This window comes from Prionailurus viverrinus, chromosome D1, assembly GCF_022837055.1.
Source record: "Prionailurus viverrinus isolate Anna chromosome D1, UM_Priviv_1.0, whole genome shotgun sequence".
Lineage (NCBI taxonomy): Eukaryota > Metazoa > Chordata > Mammalia > Carnivora > Felidae > Prionailurus > Prionailurus viverrinus.
The window spans coordinates 5,596,954-5,617,841 of NC_062570.1; the positions used below are offsets into that span (position 1 = coordinate 5,596,954).

The 20,888-nt window shown below is 37.8% G+C and overlaps 1 protein-coding gene across 3 annotated transcripts in view; it reads right to left on the reverse strand.

Moving 5' to 3' along the window:
• The window catches only part of GUCY1A2 (guanylate cyclase 1 soluble subunit alpha 2), a 331,514-nt gene that overhangs the window by 17,528 nt on the left and 293,098 nt on the right, over positions 1-20,888 (reverse strand). Inside the window, exon 8 of one of the 3 annotated variants that reach the window (XM_047877980.1) lies at positions 16,478-17,261. The exons of the other annotated variants lie outside the window; for them this stretch is intronic. Coding sequence (XP_047733936.1) covers positions 17,219-17,261 — 43 coding nt within the window. The 3' untranslated portion in view covers positions 16,478-17,218. Of the gene's footprint in view, positions 1-16,477; positions 17,262-20,888 lie in introns of those variants that run through there. 3 annotated transcript variants of the gene reach the window in all.

The following is a 20,888-nucleotide window of genomic DNA, read 5'->3' on the forward strand; positions in this document are numbered from 1 at the left end:
GACCTGAGCCAAAGTTGGACACTGAACCGACTGAGCCATCCAGGTGCCCCAGCAATTTTCTTATTTCTAATTATGGCTTTTTCTTTTCCATTTAAATAAGTCACTTTTAACATTTCTGCTAAGGCATGTTTAGTGATGAAGTCCTTTAGGTTTTGTTTGGGAAACCCTTTATTACTGTTTGTATTCTGAATCAACCTTGGCATGTAGAAGTTAGGCTTATATTGTTTTCATAGTACATAACTAGTTGCTTTTCTATCTTTAATCATGGTGTGGTCCTCCTTGGGTTTATCTTGTTTAGAACTCTGTGTGCTTTTTTCACTATTATTTCATCAAAGTTTTCTGCCCCTTTCTCTCTTCTCTGTGACCCTCTACAACACAAATGTTTTTTCACTTCATGTTGCCCAAGAGATCCTTAATATATCTTCATTTTTTAAATTCTTTTTTTGCTTTTTGCTCTTTGGCTTGGGGGCTTTCCATTGCCTTGTCTTCCAGATTGCTGATCTGCTTTTCTGCCTCCTCTAAATCATTATTGATTGCCTCTAGTGTATTTTTCCTTTCAGTTATTGTATTTCTCAACTCTGGTTGTTTTTTATATTTTCTATTGCTTTGTTCTCACGGAGCTCATTCACTCTTCTCTCCAGTCCAATAAGCAACTTTATAAACATGACATTGAACTCCTTGTCAGATTGCTTATCTCCATTTCACTTCGTTATTTTCTCTGAGGTTTTGTCTTATTCTTTCATGTGAAGCATATTCCTCTATCTCTTCATTTTCCTTGACTTCCTGTGTTTGTTTCTATGAATTAGGCTGAACTGGTACTTCTAAACTTGAAGGAATGATCTTTATATGGTCATCTCCTATAAACACTATATATGCCTGCTGACTTTGGCTAGCTGGTTGAAACTGCATCTGTCATGGGCTGGGAGTCCCAAGGCTTTCTGAATTGGGTCCACCCTGGAGGAATGACTGGAGCTGAAGTGGGCACTGCCCAGGGAGACATGGGGCTTTTTACGCAGAGGGCCCCTGGAAGGACACATGAAGCTGAAGTGAGTACAAGCCAAGGGTCTTGGAGTGCCTTGCACTAGGGGTACCCTGGCAGGATAGCTGGAGCTAAGATAGGTGTGGGCTGGTGGTTTCCTGAGTGCTTTGCACAGGAGGTGACCTAGTAGAACAGTTGGATCAGAGACAGGTGTTGGGGGGTCCTGTGGCACTCCACTGAAGGGCCTCTGGCCAGCTGGTTGTAGCCAAAACAGGCATGGATGAGGAGGTTACGGGGCACCCTGGAAGTTGTCTGGGACCAACGTGGTGTGGACATAGAATGTTAGGGGGTGCTTTGCATCTTTGTCACCTTGGTGAGATGGATGGAGCTATAGTGATCACGGACCATGGGTGTCCTGTTGTATGCCATGTGGGGGTTGCCTAGGTAGAACAGGTAAGGCTGGTGTGGACTTGGAGCATAGGAGTCACTGAGGTTGTAGGCTAGTAGGGAGGCCAGGACAGTGCTCTTGTCTTTGCTCTCAAGGTGTTTGAGGGGGTGGGGATATAAACCATAGTATTTTCCAGCCCTTTCCATCTGGAGAGAGTTCCAGCAACTCCCCTGGCCATACTCTAGGGCGGGATCTTTTATATTCAAGTTGTTATTTGAAACTATGGCTTTTTTTTTAATGTCCCAGGATATCTGGGGCTGTTGTGGGCTAGGGATCCAGGGCTTGCAGAAGCAGCAGGTTGGCTATTACACTCAGACTCTGTCCTGTCCACACCAACAAGTTAGAGCAGGAATGCAAACAGTGCCCTCATCAGCCCCTCTGACCTAGAGAGAGTCCCAGTAGTTCCCCAACATATGGCAGGGGTCTGGGTTGTGTTCTGCTTCCTCTATGTTCTAGTTTACGTTTTAAGCTATAGCTTTTCTTATTTTCCACAACGCAGACAAATATGCTCACAGTTTCTTCAGTACTATCCCTCCCCACTGTGAATGGTAGTATTGGAGGTGGGCAATCCCTTCATTACTATATCTGTTTCTTTTGCTCTTAAGTGGTCTACCTCTTGTGCAGAAACTGTTCAGTTATCCCTCAGTTCTTCAGGAGGAATTGCTCTATAAATAGGTGTAGGTTTGGTCATCCATGGAGGAGGGGAGTTTAGGGTCTTCCTGCGTCACCATCTTGGACCACAACTCCATCAATGCATCTTTTTTAATCATTAAAATGACCCCTAGTGGAATATTTTAATATAGAAAGTTAGATGTTTTAGTTCTGGGAATTTTGTTATTGTTGTTGTTAATTCCTTGATGATTTCTTATGTTTTTCCTGTATGTGTTCTTTTTCTGGATTTCTGCTTAATCAGACATTGGGCTTGGTAAATTGATCAGACATTGGGCTTGGTAAATTGATCCTTCAACTTGTTTTCCTTTCTATCTGATCTACTTGCTCATTTTTCTCTTGTATTTTCTATGAGATTGCTTTCAGTATTACCTTTTCATTCTTCTATAGAATTTTAAAAGTTCACATACGGCATTTTTAATTTCCAAAGCTCATTCATGTTATAGGATTGTTTCTTTTTTGCTGTGCTGTGCTCTTAATTATGATCTGAAACCTATGACAATATTAATCAGTCTTTTGATTTTTGGTTTTAGTGGTTGTTCTCTGTATTGTTTATGCTTCTCTAGACATTAAATAACTTTTTTTTTCTTGTTTGTTTTGGTCTTTCTCTTTCATATTAAAGGCATTCAAGAAATGACTAATATTCCTCAAAGTCTCCTTCTATTTAACTGTGAGCCATTAAAATCTGATTGGAGGCTTTGTCATAAATGTAGTAAGACTGTGGAATTGTGAGTCTCCTCTGACTATGTGATTATGCTCCCCAAATAAAAAATATATTTAGTGGTTTTCCCTTCAGCTAATTTGTCCAAGTACTAATGTTGCAAACATGCCCATTGCATTATACCTAGTTTACAGCATTTTGAAAGCTGAATGGAAGGAAATCAGCTAGAAATATCACTGTTCAGTATGTAGACTTTTACTTAACCGCCCCCCATGTTCACTTGCCGAAATATAGAACAATTTTGGTTCAAAATATCAAGGAATGCAAACCTCTGATATCCTTCTCAAGTTACTTGTCCCCTCAACTGTATTCTTTCTTAGTAATGGAGTTTCAGGTAAGCACATCATTACCCAGATAGAAAACTAGATTTCCCCAAATTCCCTACCACTGTTTGTGTGTGATTATTAGGTTCTTACAGTTAGAAGAATTTGCCCATTTTAAATGGAAGAAGTGAAGTAGACTCCATTTTCCTTTGGCAACTGTTAACACTGACTGTCAAGATTAGAATTTTGCAGAAGATGTCTCCAGCTTCTAGTTCCCTGAGTCTCATAAAGTGGGCTTTCTCACCTATTGGTGACTTTCTCACATAATTGCCTAATCACTGGAACGTATCCACTTTTCAGTTTCCTGATGCTCAAAGGCAGCAATGGGAGTGGCCATGGCTCTAGTGGCAACCTCAGGGGTAGGGGCTTGCCTAACTAGCCAGTTTTGCATGTAAGGCATCATTTTGAGATATCCAGTTTAGAATATGCTCTTTCTCACATTTCACTGATTCTGTAAACACATCATTCATTGTATGAAATCTCTTCCTGCTTAAAATAGTTGGAGTGGTTTCTACTTCCTGTACTTATTCTGGAAATCTTCTCCATTATATGTTGTACTTGGTAAATTAACCCTCTTGTTAGTTCCTTTCTCTCATTCTGTGTTCGTGTATTTGAGTGAATTGGCCAATATCTAGATTTAGAGTGAATATGGTTGCCTCTTACTGGTACCTTTTTTATCAGAACCCTAGACTTCAGCTTTGTCTTCTGGACAAAGTCAAATACCACTTACGTATACACTCTCCATCTTGCTCTCTTCCATTCCTTGTATGTTGGGAGAGGGCTGTACTTCTTTTACACCTTTACTATCATTTTACTATTGTTTGAGAAAATATTAATGATAAAGTCAGGCATCTATCTGCTGTGTTACATTAGAAGTCTCTACTGTTGCTAATTATCCATCTGAATATCTTTTTGATAAGGAAAGTATCTGGACTCTATTACAGTGGCTTTAGACACTATGCCTTTGAATGCTGGAGAAAGATGACAGTTCTGAAAAATTAAAATAAAAAATGATGAAGATTCTTTATTTTTTTTTTTTTTTTTTTTTTTTTTCTGAAATTTATTGACAAATTGGTTTCCATACAACACCCAGTGCTCATCCCAAAATCTTTATGTTTTTTAAAGAGTTCTGTAGGTCCTGAATTTTTCCTATTCATCTTTCCAACTCAGTGGAAGAAATGGAAGTCTCTGTATTTTTGCTTTGTGCTTCATTGCTCTTTGCTCTGAGACCTGATGTGGTTTGAAGACAGGCCCAATGCAACTATAGTTATTGAGTCAGCTAGAGAGTCTAAAATCCCTTGAAACTCAGTAATTCATGCTCTGGAAATAACACTCTTGTCCAAATAAGGACAGTAAGAATCCAGCTCACTATGAAATACAGCAAGAAGGATCTCATCAAATATGTATGCATTTTAAGGTCAAAAACACTTGAAGTTGCAGATTTTGTGGCAATTCTGTAGAATTATCAATTTATGGGTTTTTAATTCAAGTTAATCCTCAGAAAGGGATAGTCTTCCTGTATGTACTCTGAAAAATACAGGGCAGAGAGCCCTATGCTGATGCTGTGACTCATTTTTTTTCTGCAAGCATCCTGAGTCAAATGTTGACAGCCAAGTGTGCTTACTATGGATTCCATAGTCTGCATGCCTGGTGTTTTGCGAGAGGGTACATTCTGGCATGCATTTCCTATTTGAATGGCAAAACAAATGTCTGTTAAATTCATGAATTTCAGGATCCTAAATAGCTAAAGATGATTCCACCTCTAAGAGAAGGGAAGGAAAAATAAGATAAAAACACAGAGGGAGGCAAATCATAAGAGACTCTTAATTATAGAGAACTGAGGGTTGCTGAAGGGGAGGTGTGGGTGGGATGGGCTAAATGGGTGATGGGCATTCAGGAGGGCACTTTGTGATGAATCACTGGGTTCTACTCCTAAAACCAAGACTACAATGTATGTTAACTAACTTGAATTTAAAACAAACAAACAAACAAAACCATGATTCTTCCCCACTGGATTCTGTGAACATTATCAATTCTGACCTTTAACAGCCTAAAAACTCCATCAACAGACTAAATACCAAGAGATTCAAAACACTAAACTGTTTTCCGTGTCTATTGATGGAACTTTAAAAAGATACGTCAAATGAGAGATTTGAAAAGATAACTGTAGTCAACTCGTGTCAGTTAAATAATTGCCTCACATGTTTTTATGTCTTTGATCAAAATGATTTCTTAAAATAAGGGACAGAGTAGAAAATGAAAATATGCGCATTTATTTTGAAAAATGAACAATTCTCTGTTGACTTCATTATTTAAAAATTAGGACCACAATCAATTTTAAGGAATTCTATGTTCTCTATATTTTATATTCTTGAACCAATCAGATGTAGAAGTAGCTTAGATAAACTATAAAGAGATACACACAGAGTTTTAATGACTTCAGTCCCACAGAAGGCAAGGCAGTAATAGAGATGAGACAGGAGAAGAGGCTGATAAACCATGTAAATCTCACCTCTTAAATTTTAGTGTCATTCCCACCCCACCTCCATCCAGGTGACATAGAAGAAAATTAGCTTATAACCTTGGTTAAATCACTTAGATTCTCTGGTTCTCAATGTCCTCGTGGAAAAAGATTTTGATCTAATTCATTTCAAAGTTTATTTATGTCTCTAACATTTAGTGCAGGTTGAGAATTCATATATCATTCAATTTTGCTAGATGAGACTTTTATTGGCACATTTAAGAAGGTAATATTAATGCTACTATCTCTAATTAGAAAAGTAGAAATATAATTTTCCTTTTAATTTAATTTTCTATTTTTTAAAATTTACATCCAAATTAGCATATAGTGAAACAATGATTTCAGGAGTAGATTCCTTAATGCCCCTTACCCATTTAGCTCATTCCCCCTCCCACAACCCTCAGTTTGTTCTCCATATTTATGAGTCTCTTCTGTTTTGTCCCCCTCCCTGTTTTTATATTATTTTTGTTTCCCTTCCTTTATGTTCATCTGTTTGGTCTCTTAAAGTCCTCATATGAGTGAAGTCATGTGATTTTTGTCTTTCTCTGACTAATTTCACTTAGCATAATACCCTCCAGTGCCATCCACGTAGTTGCAAATGGCAAGATTTCATTCTTTTTGATTACTAATACTCCATTGTATATATATACCACATTTTCTTCATTCATCCATAGAGGGACATTTGGGCTCTTTCCATACTTAGGCTATAGTTGATAATGCTGCTATAAACGTGGGGTGCATGTGCCCCTTCAAAACGGCATACCTGTATCCCATGGATAAATGCCTAGTAGTGCAATTGCTGGGTCATAAGGTAGTTCTATTTTTAGTTTTTTGAGGAATCTCCATACTCTTTTCCAGAGTGGTTGAACCAGCTTGCATTTCCAGAGTGGCTACACCAACAATGCAAAAGAGATCCTCTTTCTCTGCACCCTTGCCGAAATCTGTTGTTGCCTTAAGAGACTCTTAAAAACTGAGAACAAACTGAGGGTTGATGGGGGGTGGGAGAGAGGGGAGGGTGGGTGATGGGTATTGAGGAGGGCACCTTTTGGGATGAGCACTGGGTGTTGTATGGAAACCAATTTGACAGTAAATTTCATATATGGAAAAAAAATCTGTTGTTGCCTGAGTTGTTAAGGTTAGCCATTCTGACAGGTGTGAGGTGGAATCTCATTTTGGTTTTGATTTGTATTTCCCTTATGATGAGTGATGTTGAAGTAGAAGTATAGTTATTGAGGCACAACTCAAGTTTTCCTTTTAGGAAAACCATTAAATCATTTGTCTTCACTGATTGTTATTACTATTTTTTTTTTTTTTTGTAAAATACAGTGTTTACTGTTTTGGTGCTTCTACGATGGATAAGATGATCAATAAATTCACTTAAAAGACTAACAGGACAGTGTAAAATAATGGGCCAAATACTTCTCATTTTCTTTAAACATCAAATGCCTAGTGCATGAGCATTTTGATTTTTAAAAAAACAGAAAACTACAGGTAAACTACTAGATAGGAATTTTCTGAAGCTTTTTGGGAATCTTCCCCTACATTTAGTATCTGTACAAAGATTAAGTATCTAAAATATAGTAACTCTTTCTTGTATAATAATTATACCAACAAAAGGCATAGAAAATTTTCCAGCTAGTGTTCTGAACTAGTGTTAGTAACTACTAACATTTACATGGACAGAAAAATATACACAAGTAACCATCTTTCTTCTATTATTCCACACATATCTCAGTACAGAAGAAAGGTGCATTCTGGAAAATTGCCAATATTATTAGTGATTTTATTATATGCATTAGAGACAAGTTCCCATAAACAAAAGACAGTTTGCTGTTTAACATGGAGAACTGTATTTGACACATCGTTGTAATATACACTTGTGTTTAGATCCAGAGTTAGAGAAACCGATGTGGGTAGAAGTATGGAGACACCAAGTAAATATTTTCAGAAGAACATACCTCTTCTTCACCATCCGGAGTATGAAGAAAACTCCAGGGTACCAAGAGACTGGAAAGGAACAAGAACAAGATCCCCTTCCTGATTCTGGTTTCCTCCCTTTTGCTCTCTGCACCACTCTTTTGCAGAGAAAATCCACTCATCAAGGTAAGTCCTATTCAGAGATTATCATTCCGTATCATTCATTACTGACCAAAGGAGATGGTTTAGCCAAGGAGAAGAATGCAGGCAGCCCAGTATAAGGCTCTAGAGTATGAATTGAATTCTTACTCCACACTTATCTAGCCATGCATTCTTGTTGACTTATTTAACCAAAGTCTCACTTTCCTCTTACCTGAAAAATAGACACATGGGCTAAAAGATATTTTAGAGACCATCTTGGTCACCACCACCTCATTGTAGAGATTAAGAGACCAAACCCAGAAACATTATCCTGTTTGCAAAAAAATTACACAGCAAAGTAATCCCTGAACCAAGATGAGATTCCTAGTGCAGAACACAGGAGAACTGGGTCTATGCACTACAACAAACTCAAGCCTGCACAACGTGGTTTGTGGAGCCTTATGCTTGGTGCTGGTCTTCTATTGATGTTAAGGATTACAACCTCATGAGTGCCCAACTTTTTAAGAGATTATTCAGGGGGTAACTATGTCTGCAGACATCTCTATAAAAATTCCATGTTTCTTATAACTTTTCCTTAACATCCTTCTCAAGCAAAGGACTCCACTTCTTCTTAAATATAAAAGTGTAATTCATTCCTTGTTATGGAATGAATTAATTTGTTTAAATCCTACCCCGCTATGTGACGGTATTAGGAAGTGGGACCTTTGGGATGGAGTTACAACTAGGCTAAGTTTGTGAGGGTTGAGACCTCATGAATGAGATTTGTGCCCTTAAGAGAGTCCTATGGGACTCTTTCTTTCTGCTACGTGAAGACAAAATGAGAGAGAAGCTATCAGAAAGCCATAGGGAAGCTCTCAACAGAACCCAACAATGCTGGCACTGTGATCTTGGACTTCTGGCATCCACAACTGTGAGAAATACATTTATGTTGTCTATAAGCTGCCCAGACAATGGCACTTTGTTAAAGCAGCACAAAATGACAGGGCTATAGTTTTAGGCATATTTAGTCCTGAGATTTTTCCCTTGTTACATGCAGAATAAACAGTTCCTGTGCTGCTAAAAAAAAAAAAAAAAAAAAAAGAAGCCCATGGCCTAATGTCTGGAAATGGATTATATTTGGACACCTGGCAAAGATGAATTCAGGTGGCTGGATTATCCAGTGGACCCAATCACTGTAATCACAAGGTCCTCAAAAGTGGAAGAGGGAGCAAGGGATGTGATGAATAGAAACAGCATAATAAAGATGCAATATTCCTGACTTGATAATGGAGAAGGGAAGCAATGAACCAAGGAATACAAGTGGCCTCTAGAAGCTGAGAAGAAAACAGATGATCAACTAGAAACTCCAGAAAAGATTGCAGTCATAATGACAACGTTATCCCAGTGATACCCATGTTAGAATTCTGTTCTACAAAATGGAAAGATAATAAACTTGTGTCATTTAAGCCAGAAAGTCTGTAGTAACCTAATTAACATGTATATAATTATGTATCTCTGGTTAAATGTGGGCATTTGCAAAGGAAATAGGTAGGTTTTTAAAAATCACATTACTATGACTTAGTCATCAGGAAGAGGCCTTTGCTAATAGAAACTTGTAGGATTAAGCTGATTGCTAGTTCAGATCTGAGTCATGGCTTAAAATGGCTTTGGCCAAATTACCAAATTTCTTTGGGATTTCTTTTGGGATTTCTTTGGGATTTCCAGATGAGGCCTATAATCCAACTATCACACATCATTCAACATGGAAAAATTTATAAAATATGAGAATTAAGTCCAGAAATAAGATGACCTATTCCTTCATGGAAATGACAGCATAGAGTCCTGGTCCAAGATGGAGATATGGGAAGACCCCAAACTCACCTTATTCATAAACACACCAAATCTACACCTACTTACAGAGCAGTTCCTCCTGCAAAAGAACTGAGGGCTGACTGGACAGCTTCTGCACACCAAAAGGTAGACCACAGAGAGAAGAGCAAGAGAAACAGCGACATGGTAAGGATGGGAACCCCACCCCAACACTGTAAACCGCAGCGGAGATGAATACCCCTGAGGGACCTTGGACCACGTACAAAAAAAGTTTTGATTTAAAAGGGCAACTAGAAAGTAAAGGAACCAGCCCAAGAAGCCTGGCAAATGGTGGGGTAATGGAGGCGGGGAGGGTGGGGGAGCTGCTGGAACTCTGGTTTGGAAGGGCTAAAGAGCATCACTATTTATGTTCCCCCTCCACCTCGAGAGCAGCCCAGGTTAGTGCTCACTACAGCTCTAGGCCAGTACCACTTAGGCTCCAAAGGACATACCAGGGCACCCCCAACAGAGGGTACCAGAGGACCACCCATGCTCACTTAGGCTCCAGTCAGCTTACCAGGGTGTTTTCTATGTGCACACCCTGAGAGCACCCTGTCCAGAACACCCTGTAGCACTGTGTCTACCTCAGCTCCAGCTGCCTTGTTAGGGCACCCCTTGTGTGGAAAGCCCCATAACATTCTGGCTTGAACCCACTTTAGACATCCTACCTGGGTATCCTTTGTGCAGAGATTCCCAGGATCCCCTGGCTTGCAACAACTTCCACTGCAGCTGTCCTACCAGGGCACCCTCTGCACAGACAACCTGGAACTGCCTTGGCCTGCACCCACTATAGCTCCATATTTCCCTTCAGGAAAGCCTCAGCAAGGAGTGCTCCAAGATCCCCAGTCTATCACATACAAAACCCCTGTCTGCCACAGTCACCAGGCATACGCAGTCTACACAAAGCACAACAATACACAAGACCATTCCCTTATGTTTGGGAGAAGTAATTTTTCTTCTAATTCATAAAAACACAGAAAGTCAAGCAAAATAAGGAAAGGGGGAAAATGTTCCAAATGAAAGAACAAGACAAAACCTAATAAAAAGAAGTGATATTGGAGATGAGTAATCTAGCTGATAAAGAGTTGAAAGTGATGTCATAAAGATGTTCACCATACTGGAAAGAATGGATGAACTCAGAACTTCAAGAGATAGAAAATAGAAAAAAGAACTAAAGTGGAAAAATACAATAACTGAAATGAAAAATACAGGGGGTCAACTGTATATTAGAAGAGGCAGAAGAATGGATCAGTGATCTGGAAGACAGGCTAATGGAAAGCACTTAATCACCTAATAAGGAAGTGGAATAAGGAGAAGTGAGAATAGGTTAAAGGCTCTCTAGGACAGCAAGTAAACAAACATTACATCATGAAGGTCCCAACATGAAAAGAGAGAGACAGAGAAAGACTGAAAACCTCCCTTACCTGGAAAGGGATACAGACCACCAGGTCCAGGAAACACAGAACATTCCAAACAAGATGAAGCCAAGGAGGACCACACCATGAAACGTAAAGAGAGAATTTAAAATCAGCAAGTGAGAAGCAATTACTTGCGTACTACAAACACTCTATACGGCTACCGCCTGATTATTCTGGAGAAACTTTGCAGGCCAAAAGGGAGTGGCATGATATATTCAAAGTGCTGAATAAAAAAACAAACACCCCTACACCCAACACCATAAAATTATCAATCAGAATAGAAGATTCTGCCTTAGAAGAAGGCACTAAGCCTGCCTTAGAAGCAATGTTAAAAGGACTTATTCAAGTAGAAAAGTCTATAATTAGAAGAAAATTATGAAAGCAAATTATTTCATAGGTACAAGTAAACGCAGTAAAAGTAGTAGATCAATCATTTAGAAAGCTAGTATGAAGGTTAAAAAATAAAAGTAGTATAATCAATTGTATCAAAAATTAGTTAAAGGGACTTACAAAGGTTAAAGGAGGACAACATATATATGAAATGTGGAGGCTGGTAGTAAAAATGAAATTATTTTACAATGTGTTCAAATTTAAGTTACCATCAATATTTAATATAGAATGCTATATACTTAGGATGTTATATATAAACTTCATAGTTGACAGAAAGCAAGGAAAGAGAACAAAAGAAGAAAAAGGAACAGAGAAGAACTACAAAACAACCACAAAACAATTAGCAAGATGCCAATAAGTATATACCTATCAATTATTACTTTAAATGTAAATGGTTGAAATGCTCCAATAAAACATATAGTGTGATAAAATGGATGAAGAAACAAGACCCATCTATATACTACCTACAGCAGACTCACTTCAGACCTAAACTACATACAGACTGAATTTGAAGACATGGAAAAATATATACCATGGAAATGGGAGCAAAACAAAACAAAACAACACACACACAAAAGAACAGAAAACAAGATACCCAGGACTGCAATACTTATATCAGACAAAATAGGCTTCAAAACAAAGACCGCATTAAGAGACAAAGGCACTACATTATGATTAGAGGATAAGTCGAACAAGAGGTTATAACAAATGTAAATATCTATGCCCCCAGGGCACTTGCATAGCTCACTTGGTTAAGTATCACCCCCCTCCCCCAATCAGCTCAGGTCATGATCTTATGGTTCATGGGTTCAAGCCTTGCATTGGGCTCTGTGCTGTGAGCTCAGAGCCTGGAGCCTGCTTGGGACTCTGTGTCTCCCTCTCTCTCTGCCCCTCCCCTGCACACACACTGTCTCTCAAAAATAAATAAACATTTAAAAAATTAAAAATAGGGGCGCCTGGGTGGCGCAGTGGGTTAAGTGTCCGACTTCAGCCAGGTCACGATCTCGCGGTCTGTGAGTTCGAGCCCCGCGTCGGGCTCTGGGCTGATGGCTCAGAGCCTGGAGCCTGTTTCCGACTCTGTGTCTCCCTCTCTCTCTGCCCCTCCCCCGTTCATGCTCTGTCTCTTTCTGTCCCAAAAATAAATAAACGTTGAAAAAAAAATTAAAAAAAAAATTAAAAATAGATATCTATGCATCTAACATGAGAGCACCTAAATACATAAAGCAAATATTCACAGATATAAACACAAAAACTGACCATAATCCAGAAATGATAGGGGACTTTAACACCACATTTACATCAATGGATAGATCATCTAGGCAGCAAATAAATAAGAAGACAGTGTCATTAAATGACATTTTAAACCAGATGGACTTGACAGATATATACAGAATGTTCTATCCACAAACAGCAGAACATAAAATTCTTTGCAAGTTCACATGGACCATTCTCCAGGATAGACAGCATGTTAAGCCACAAACCAAGTCTCAATAAATTTAAGAAGACTGAAATCATATCAAGTATCTTTTCTGACTCCAATAATATAAAACTAGAAAATAATTACAAGATGTTTCATTGTTAAAAAAACAACAGCATAACAACAACAAAAAAGAAAATAATTACAAGAAAAAAACCAGGACAAAACAGAACTACCTGGAGATTAAACAACATGCTATTAAACAACCGATAGGTCAGTAGGAAATGCAAGAGGAAATTTAAAAATACATGGAGGCAAACAAAAGTGAAAACACAATGGTCCCAAATCCTTGGGACACAGTGAAAGCAGGGGAAGTTAATAGTGATATAGGCCTACCTCAAGAAACAAGAAAAATCTCAATCTAACCTTACACCTAAAGGGAGAAAAAAAGAAGAACAAATGAACCCCAGATTTAACAGGAGGAAGGAAATAATAAAGATCATAGTGTAAATAGAGAGTGAGAAGAATAAAAGAAAAGATCAATAAAACCAAGAGCTAATTCTTGGAAAAGATAAACAAAATTGATAAGCCTTTAACCAGACTCATCAAATAAAACAGAGAGACAGCCAAAATAATGAAACTCAGAAATAAAAGAGGAAAATAACAACCTACACCACAGAAACACAAAGGATTTTAAGATACCATGACAAAAAAATATATGCCAACAAATTGGACAACTTACATTCCTAGATACATACAATCTCCAAAAACTAAACCAGAAAAAAATAGAAAATCTGAACAGACTGATTACCAATTCAATTTTCTTACTAATCAAAACAAACAAACAAAACAAGAAACAAAGTCCAGGACCAGATAGATTCACAGATGAATTCTACCTAATATTTGAGGAAGGGTTAATACCTACTCTTCTCAAACTATTCCAAAAAGTAGAAGACTCTGGGGTACCTGTGTCATTCAGTTGGTTAAGCATCTGACTCTTGATTTTGGCTCAGGTCATGATCTCACAATCATTAGATGGAACCCTGCAATCTATTCTGTGCTGGGCATGGAGCTTGTTTAAGATTCATTCTCTCTCTCTCTCTCTCTCTCTCTCTCTCTCTCTCTCTCTCCCTCTGCCTCTTCCCTACTTGCACATTCATGCTCTCTCTCTCACTCTCTCTTTAAAAAGAAAATAAAAGAGGAAGTAAAACTTCCACATACATTCTACAAGGACAGCATTACCCTAATACTAAAACCAGACAAAGACACCACAGAAAGAAAATTACAGGCCAATATCTCTGATGAATGTATATGTAAAAATCCTCAACAAAATATTAGCAAGCCTCATTCAACAATACATTAAAAGGATCATTCACCACAATCAAGTGGGATTTATTCTAGGAATGCACGGTTGGCTCAATATCCACAAATCAATCAATACACCACAGTAACAAAGTGAATTCCCATCTTAGTAGATATAGAAAAAAAATTTAATAAAATTCTACATCCTTTCATGATAAAACTCAACAAAGTAGGTTTAGAGGGAACATACTTCAACATAATAAAGGTCACATATGAAAAACCCACAGCTAATATCACACTCAATGGTGAAAAACTGACAGCTTTTCCTATAAGATCAGGAACAACACAAGGATGTCCATTCTTGACAGTTTTACTCAGTGTAGTAATGGAAGTCCTAGTGAAACAATCAGGCAAGAAAAAGAAGTAAAACTCATCCAGATTGGTAAGGAAGAAGTAAAACTGTCACGATTGTAAATGACATGATACTATATAGAAAAGCCTAAAGACAGCACCCAAAACTATTAGAACTGACAAATAAAATCAAAACAGAGGCAAGATATAAAATTAACACAGAAATCAGCTGCATTTCTATACACTAAAAACAAAGTAGTAGAAAGAGAAATTAAGAAGACAATTACCTTTATATTTGCACAAAAAGAATAAAATACCTAGGAATAAACTGAACTAAGGAGGTTAAAAACCTATATTCTGAAAATTATTAAAAAGAAATGATGAAAGAAATTCAAAAAAGCACAAAAAAATTAAATGCTCATGGAGTGGAAGAATTAATGTTAAATGTCCACACTACCCAAAGCAATCTAAAGATTCAATGTAATCCCTATCAAAATACCAATAGCATGTTTCACAAAATGCTATCCTAAAATGTGTATGGAACACATTTTATTTGTCCATTTATTTGTTTGTGCAACAAATTATCCTAAAATGTGTATGGAACCACAAAAGACCTTGAATAACCCAAAATATGCTGAAAAGGAACAAAGGTAGAGGTATCACAATCACAGATTTTAAGATATACTACAAAGCTATAGTAATCAAAACAGGATGGTACTGGCATGAAAATCAGATCAGATGGAACAGGATAGAGACTCCAGGAACACACCCATACATAAATGGTTAAATGATCTACAACAAAGAAGGCAAGTATACACAATGGGGTAAAGACAGTTTCTTCAATAAATAGTGATGGGAAAACTGGACCACTTTCTTACACCATACATAAAAATAAACTCACAGTTGACTTAAGACTTAAATGTGAGGCCCAAATCCATAAAAATTTTAGAAGAAAATGCAGGTATTAATCTCTTTGACATCAACCTTAGCAGCAGTTTTCTAGATATGTTTCCTCAGGCAAGGAAGACAAAAATCAAAAATAAAGCATTGGGACTCCACCAAAATAAGATTTTGCACAGTAAAAAAGTCAACCTACTCCCTGGGAGAATGTATTTGCAAATGATATATCTGATAAGGGGTTAAGAGCCAAAATAAAGAACTTATACAAATAAACACAAAACAAAAACAAAAAATCTGATTTAAAAACTGGGCAGAGGACCTGACTGGACATTCTTCAAAGAAGATACACAGGTATGGCCAACAGACGCATGAAAAGATGCTCAACGTCACTCATCATCAGGCAAATGTAAATCAAAACCACGATGAAATACCACCTCACACCTGTCATAATGGCTACTATCAAAAAGACAAAATAATAGCAAGTGTTTGTGAGGGTGTTAAGAAAAAGAGAACCCTCATGTACTATTGGTGGGAATGTAACTTGGTGTAACCACTGTGGTAAACAGTATGGAGGTCCCTCAAAAATTAAAACTAGAAAAACCATATGAATCCATTAATCCCACTATTGGGTGTTTATCCAAAGACAATAAAAATACTAATTCCAGAAGATATATGCACCCCCATGTTTATGGCAGCAATATTCACAATAGCTAATGTATGGCACCAACTCAAATGTCCATTCATAGGTGAATGGATAAAGAGGATGTGGTATATATACAACTGAATAGTATTCTGCCACCAAAGTAATAATAACAATAATAATAATAAGCTCATGCCATTTGCAACATGGATAGACTTGGAGGGTATGATGCTGAGGGAAATAAGACAGAGAAAGATAAATACCATATGATTTCACTTAAACGTAGAATCTAAGAAGTAAAACAAGCAAATAAAAAAAAAGCAAAAATAGACCCATAAATATGGAGAACAAACTAGTAATTGCCAGAGGGGAAGGAGTTAGGGATGGAGGGGATGGGTGAAGGGCAGTGGGAGATAGATACAGGCTTCTGGTTATTGAATGAGGAAGTCATGGGAATAAAAAATAGAGCATAGAGGATATTGTAGGTGGTATTGTAGCATGTTGTATGGTGATGGATGGTAGTTACACTTGTGTTGAACATAACAAGGTATACACTTGTTGAGTCACTAAGCTGTACACCTGAAACTAATCTAGCATTGTGTGTCAACAATAATTTAAAAAAAAGAATGGGATGAAGCAATAAATGAATTCCAACTGTGTTCCAAGTATTAGGAGATTTATAAACAACATGTTTAATCCCAATGATAATCATCAGGAATAGGTACCCATTTTTAAGATGAGAAAACTGGATCCAAAGCAATTAAGTTGCTAAACTGTACACAGATATTTAGAGCCTGGATTCCAACATAGGCACTCTGATAGTGGAATTTGTACACTAAACCACTAAATCATCTTGTCCACTGTAGATCTCCTAACATGATGAGCAGGAGTTAGTAGGTAACTGGGTTTTAGCAGAAGGGGACTTTGACAGTGAATGAAAAATAGGTATTTTGAAAAGCCCAGAAGTAGATCAACTGTAAAATAAGAAAAGAAAAATGTTTGAAGGTTAAGGAAAACTTCTATTGCAGTAATTAAAGAGTCTTTGCACATTTTTAGTTTGCAATTAGCAAGGAAATGGATTTTGCTCAGGCAAATCATTTGATAATTCAAGCCATCTCAAAATTCGCTCCCACTATCCTAAATATAATCAATTATTTTAGTTCCAAAGATCAGTAACATAATGGTAAAAGACAAGTGTTTATCATGTGTGCATTATTTCAAAACTGGGATGAGTGGGAATAAAGATGAGTATAAGCTTCACATTCATTAGAGAAAAAGGGAAAAACATCAAATATGGAAAACTTAAAAACTCAATGGCTACCTTTTTTTCCAGAACTAAAACAAGCAATGAACTGCTCTAGGTGAAGAAGGAACGGTTCTTGGCCATTACTGTATGCAACAAGATGACTCACACACGAAGAGTCTAAAAAAGTGAAGATTACCATATAGACCTTGTAGCTCTGATTTTTAAAGTGTTATTCCTTATGTCTACAAAATTGTGAAGTACTCTAATTCCAACTCTTATATGTATAAGACACTCAATTTATATGACATGAAATGTAAAGTGAGTTAAGTAATTACAGGTACATAATGTTCATAGGAACACACTTTGTCATAGTTAACAACTAGGAAAAAACAATTAGGTGTTGATCAATAGAGGAGCAGATGAATAAGTATTAAAATATAGTGTAGTCATACAATGGAATGTTGCAGTAGATGAACTAGCGCTTATGTTCCATCATGTATCGATCTTAGATATATGACATTTTTTACATAAAAACCAATGTTTGAGAAATTTTCATATACTGTGTTATCACTCATGCAAATAAAAATATATAAAATTCTGTTGTTTATGGATATTTTTGAGAAAGTTAATGTATAAAACAGTGAACTTTGAAATATATCAAATTCATGGTGGTGTTTGTCACAATAAAAGGGAGTAAAAATTCCAAAGGAAAAGTTTTATTTTATTAATATCTGAGGCAAATAAAGTATTAAACCAAGTGGTGGGGTCATGAGTATTATTTCTTTTAATTTTTAGTACTTCAAAACATTTGTAAAAGTTCAGTGATTTCATAAAACTACTATTTTGGGCAAAATGTGTTTGGAATGAATAATTGAGAAAATTATTTCAGTTCATCATAATATGCAAATGGTTCACACGTGTTTATGATGATCATATAGTCTTACTAAAAACAAAGTGAACATAAAGCTCTCTGAAGATTTCCAGATAACCAGACAGAGCATTCTACAGGATTGAATTCAGGAAAGAAAACTAGAAACTTCAAGCTCTCATGAGCTAAACTTTGAGTTTTATATCACAAGTTCCTATTTGCTCTAAAAAGTGTAATTTTGCCTCCTTGTAGGGAACGTTCCTGAGAATTTAATCCTGGCGTTCCACTTTCAGTATCCTAGGAAAGGGGAGGTACACTCCACACTCGTGGGTTCATAAATCACCTTGTGCAGTGTAGAACACAACAATCAGACATGAGTCAACTGTGCAAAGTAGCACAGGCTAAACCAACTGATCCAGACTCTGAAAACACAGTCATACTGAGATCATTACCAGGACCCCAGGTACAGTGTTTTTAATGGTATCCCAGATTTACATGGATGTCAAAGGTCAGTAAGACCACCTGTTCTTCTGAAGCTTGGGAAGACAAGGTGAAATAGCCAAAGGTTAGGAATCCTCAGTATAACTAAGCTGTGCTCCCAGCAATGCAATGGGGGTAGGATTACCCACTTTCAATCAATGGAGTGCTGCCCCTATGTACCACCTGATCTGTTCTCCTTTCCACCATCTTCGTCATTTTTAAAGCACAAATCTGGTCGAGTCACTCCTCTGCTTAAAAGACTTCAATATACTTCCTTGCACTTGGCGTTAGGCTGAAACCTCTTAACATGATGTACCAGCTTCGTTTTAGCCCACTCCTCCTCTTGCTCCAATAGTCTAATTGGGGTTTCTTCACCTCAGCACTAATCTGTTTAAATTAATTTGTTTTGCTCAGGTACATTTATCATCTAGTCTCTGATCTTATCCCTGAGGGTAGAGATGGTTTTTATGCTGTTTATCCTTATAATGTTAGTGCCTATCATACTGCTTGGAATGTAGGAGGTTCTCAACAAATGTTTGTTGAAAGAAGGGAAGGAGGAGGAAATGCGGGGAAGGAAAGGGTTTTTTTTTTTGTAAAATAGAATAAAAGTAAAAATATTTGCATAAAGTATTAGTAGGAATGACAGGATTTGGGCCCAATCAGAAAAAATATCTTTTAGAATCTATCCATATGGCAGCTCAATGTGTCTGGCCATGGCTCCACTTGTTTTCTTTGGTGGGGGGATGGAGGTAGACAATAACAGAATAAAATGTTTTGGTTGAAATGATTCAAGCCTGAGGACCTTATTGACCACCGAGGATCATCACAAACTCAATGTGAAAAAGATGATGATAGAAACAGCACCCAAAGGCACAGATCCTGTGTGGCTTGCAAGGTTTCCTTTACTGCTTATGTGTAAACAAAGCCAGCTACATCTGTCCTGTCTCAGTTCAGGGCACGAACTCCTCAAACAGTTAATCCATTCTTTATACGTCATTTTTTAAAATAGAAAAATTTTAAGATGGAAACTGTCAAATCATCTGTAGTATGCCCAGAATTGTGTTAGAAAAAAATGGAAGAAATTTAAAAGAGGCAAAACCCTTATGTAAATACCCTCTAAATGACAGGTAGTTCTTATGCAACTTTAAAGTTTATATTTGAAATTTCAGTTCCCTTTCTCATCACCTCAGAAATCTGCATATATATCTTTCATCTAAAAGACTAACCTCTCTCTCTACAGATATATCAAAAGGTTCAAAATATCACCATTTTGTTTATCATTATCTATATATTCACATTTTCTGTCTCAGGGTGTTTGTTTTAGATACAATTTAAAACCCAAGGGAAACTCAGAGAAGATGGCAAAGTAAGAGGACCCTGAGCTCCCCTCAGCCCAAGGACATGCTAAGATAATGGCCACGTCTGCACAACTGACTCTGGAAACAGCCTGAAGACTGGCAGAGCAGACCCTCCACAACTAATCCCAGAGAGGAATGAAAAGCGTAGGCACGGTGGAGCTAAAGTTGGGAACCAAACTTCCAGTGAGACTAACTATCAATGGAAGGTATGTCACAAGCATAGAGGGCAGTAGGAAACTCAGTGTGGTAACTCAACCCTGAGAAACACCACAGAAGCAACAGTTTAAAAGAGCTTGGATATATGTGAAGGAGATTTATTTACTAATCTTGGAATGTGTTCTGGAGGGGCAGAGATCTTCAAGAGATTTCTTGAGGAAGAAGATCGCTGGTGGGCATCATTTTTCTTCTCCTCCCCCAGCCTAGGTAGCTGGAAACTTGCAGGAGCCAATGATAACACTCTCCACTACCTTGCTAGCCCTGTGCACCCAGCTTTCACATTCCTTTCCGGCTACACTGATCCAACCCACTCAACTTAGCAGACATCACTCCAAAGCAGCTCCTGCATTGCAACACCCTGTAAGCAGCTCCAGCAGAGACAAGTACCACTCCAAAGTGACTCCTGCCCTGGGGAAGGGATAAGATAACCACACACCCCAGTGCCCTCAGTTCCAGCATCCTGGCCTCTTAGCTGTCTGCTGGGGGAGTAAGCCCTGCCATTCGGTGTTCCAATAGCTGTGGCAGAGATGCTAACTGTAGACCACTGGCCCCATTCACCAATAACGGTCTCTGAGATTTGCAGGGAGAAAGCCCTGCCCTTTGATGTACCTGCAGTTCTGGCACAAATCCCAGCTGAAGACAGTCAGCTGGACTTCTAACCCTGCCCACTAAAGAGCCCACAGCAGCCTCGGGCCTCTCAACATTGAGGAAACT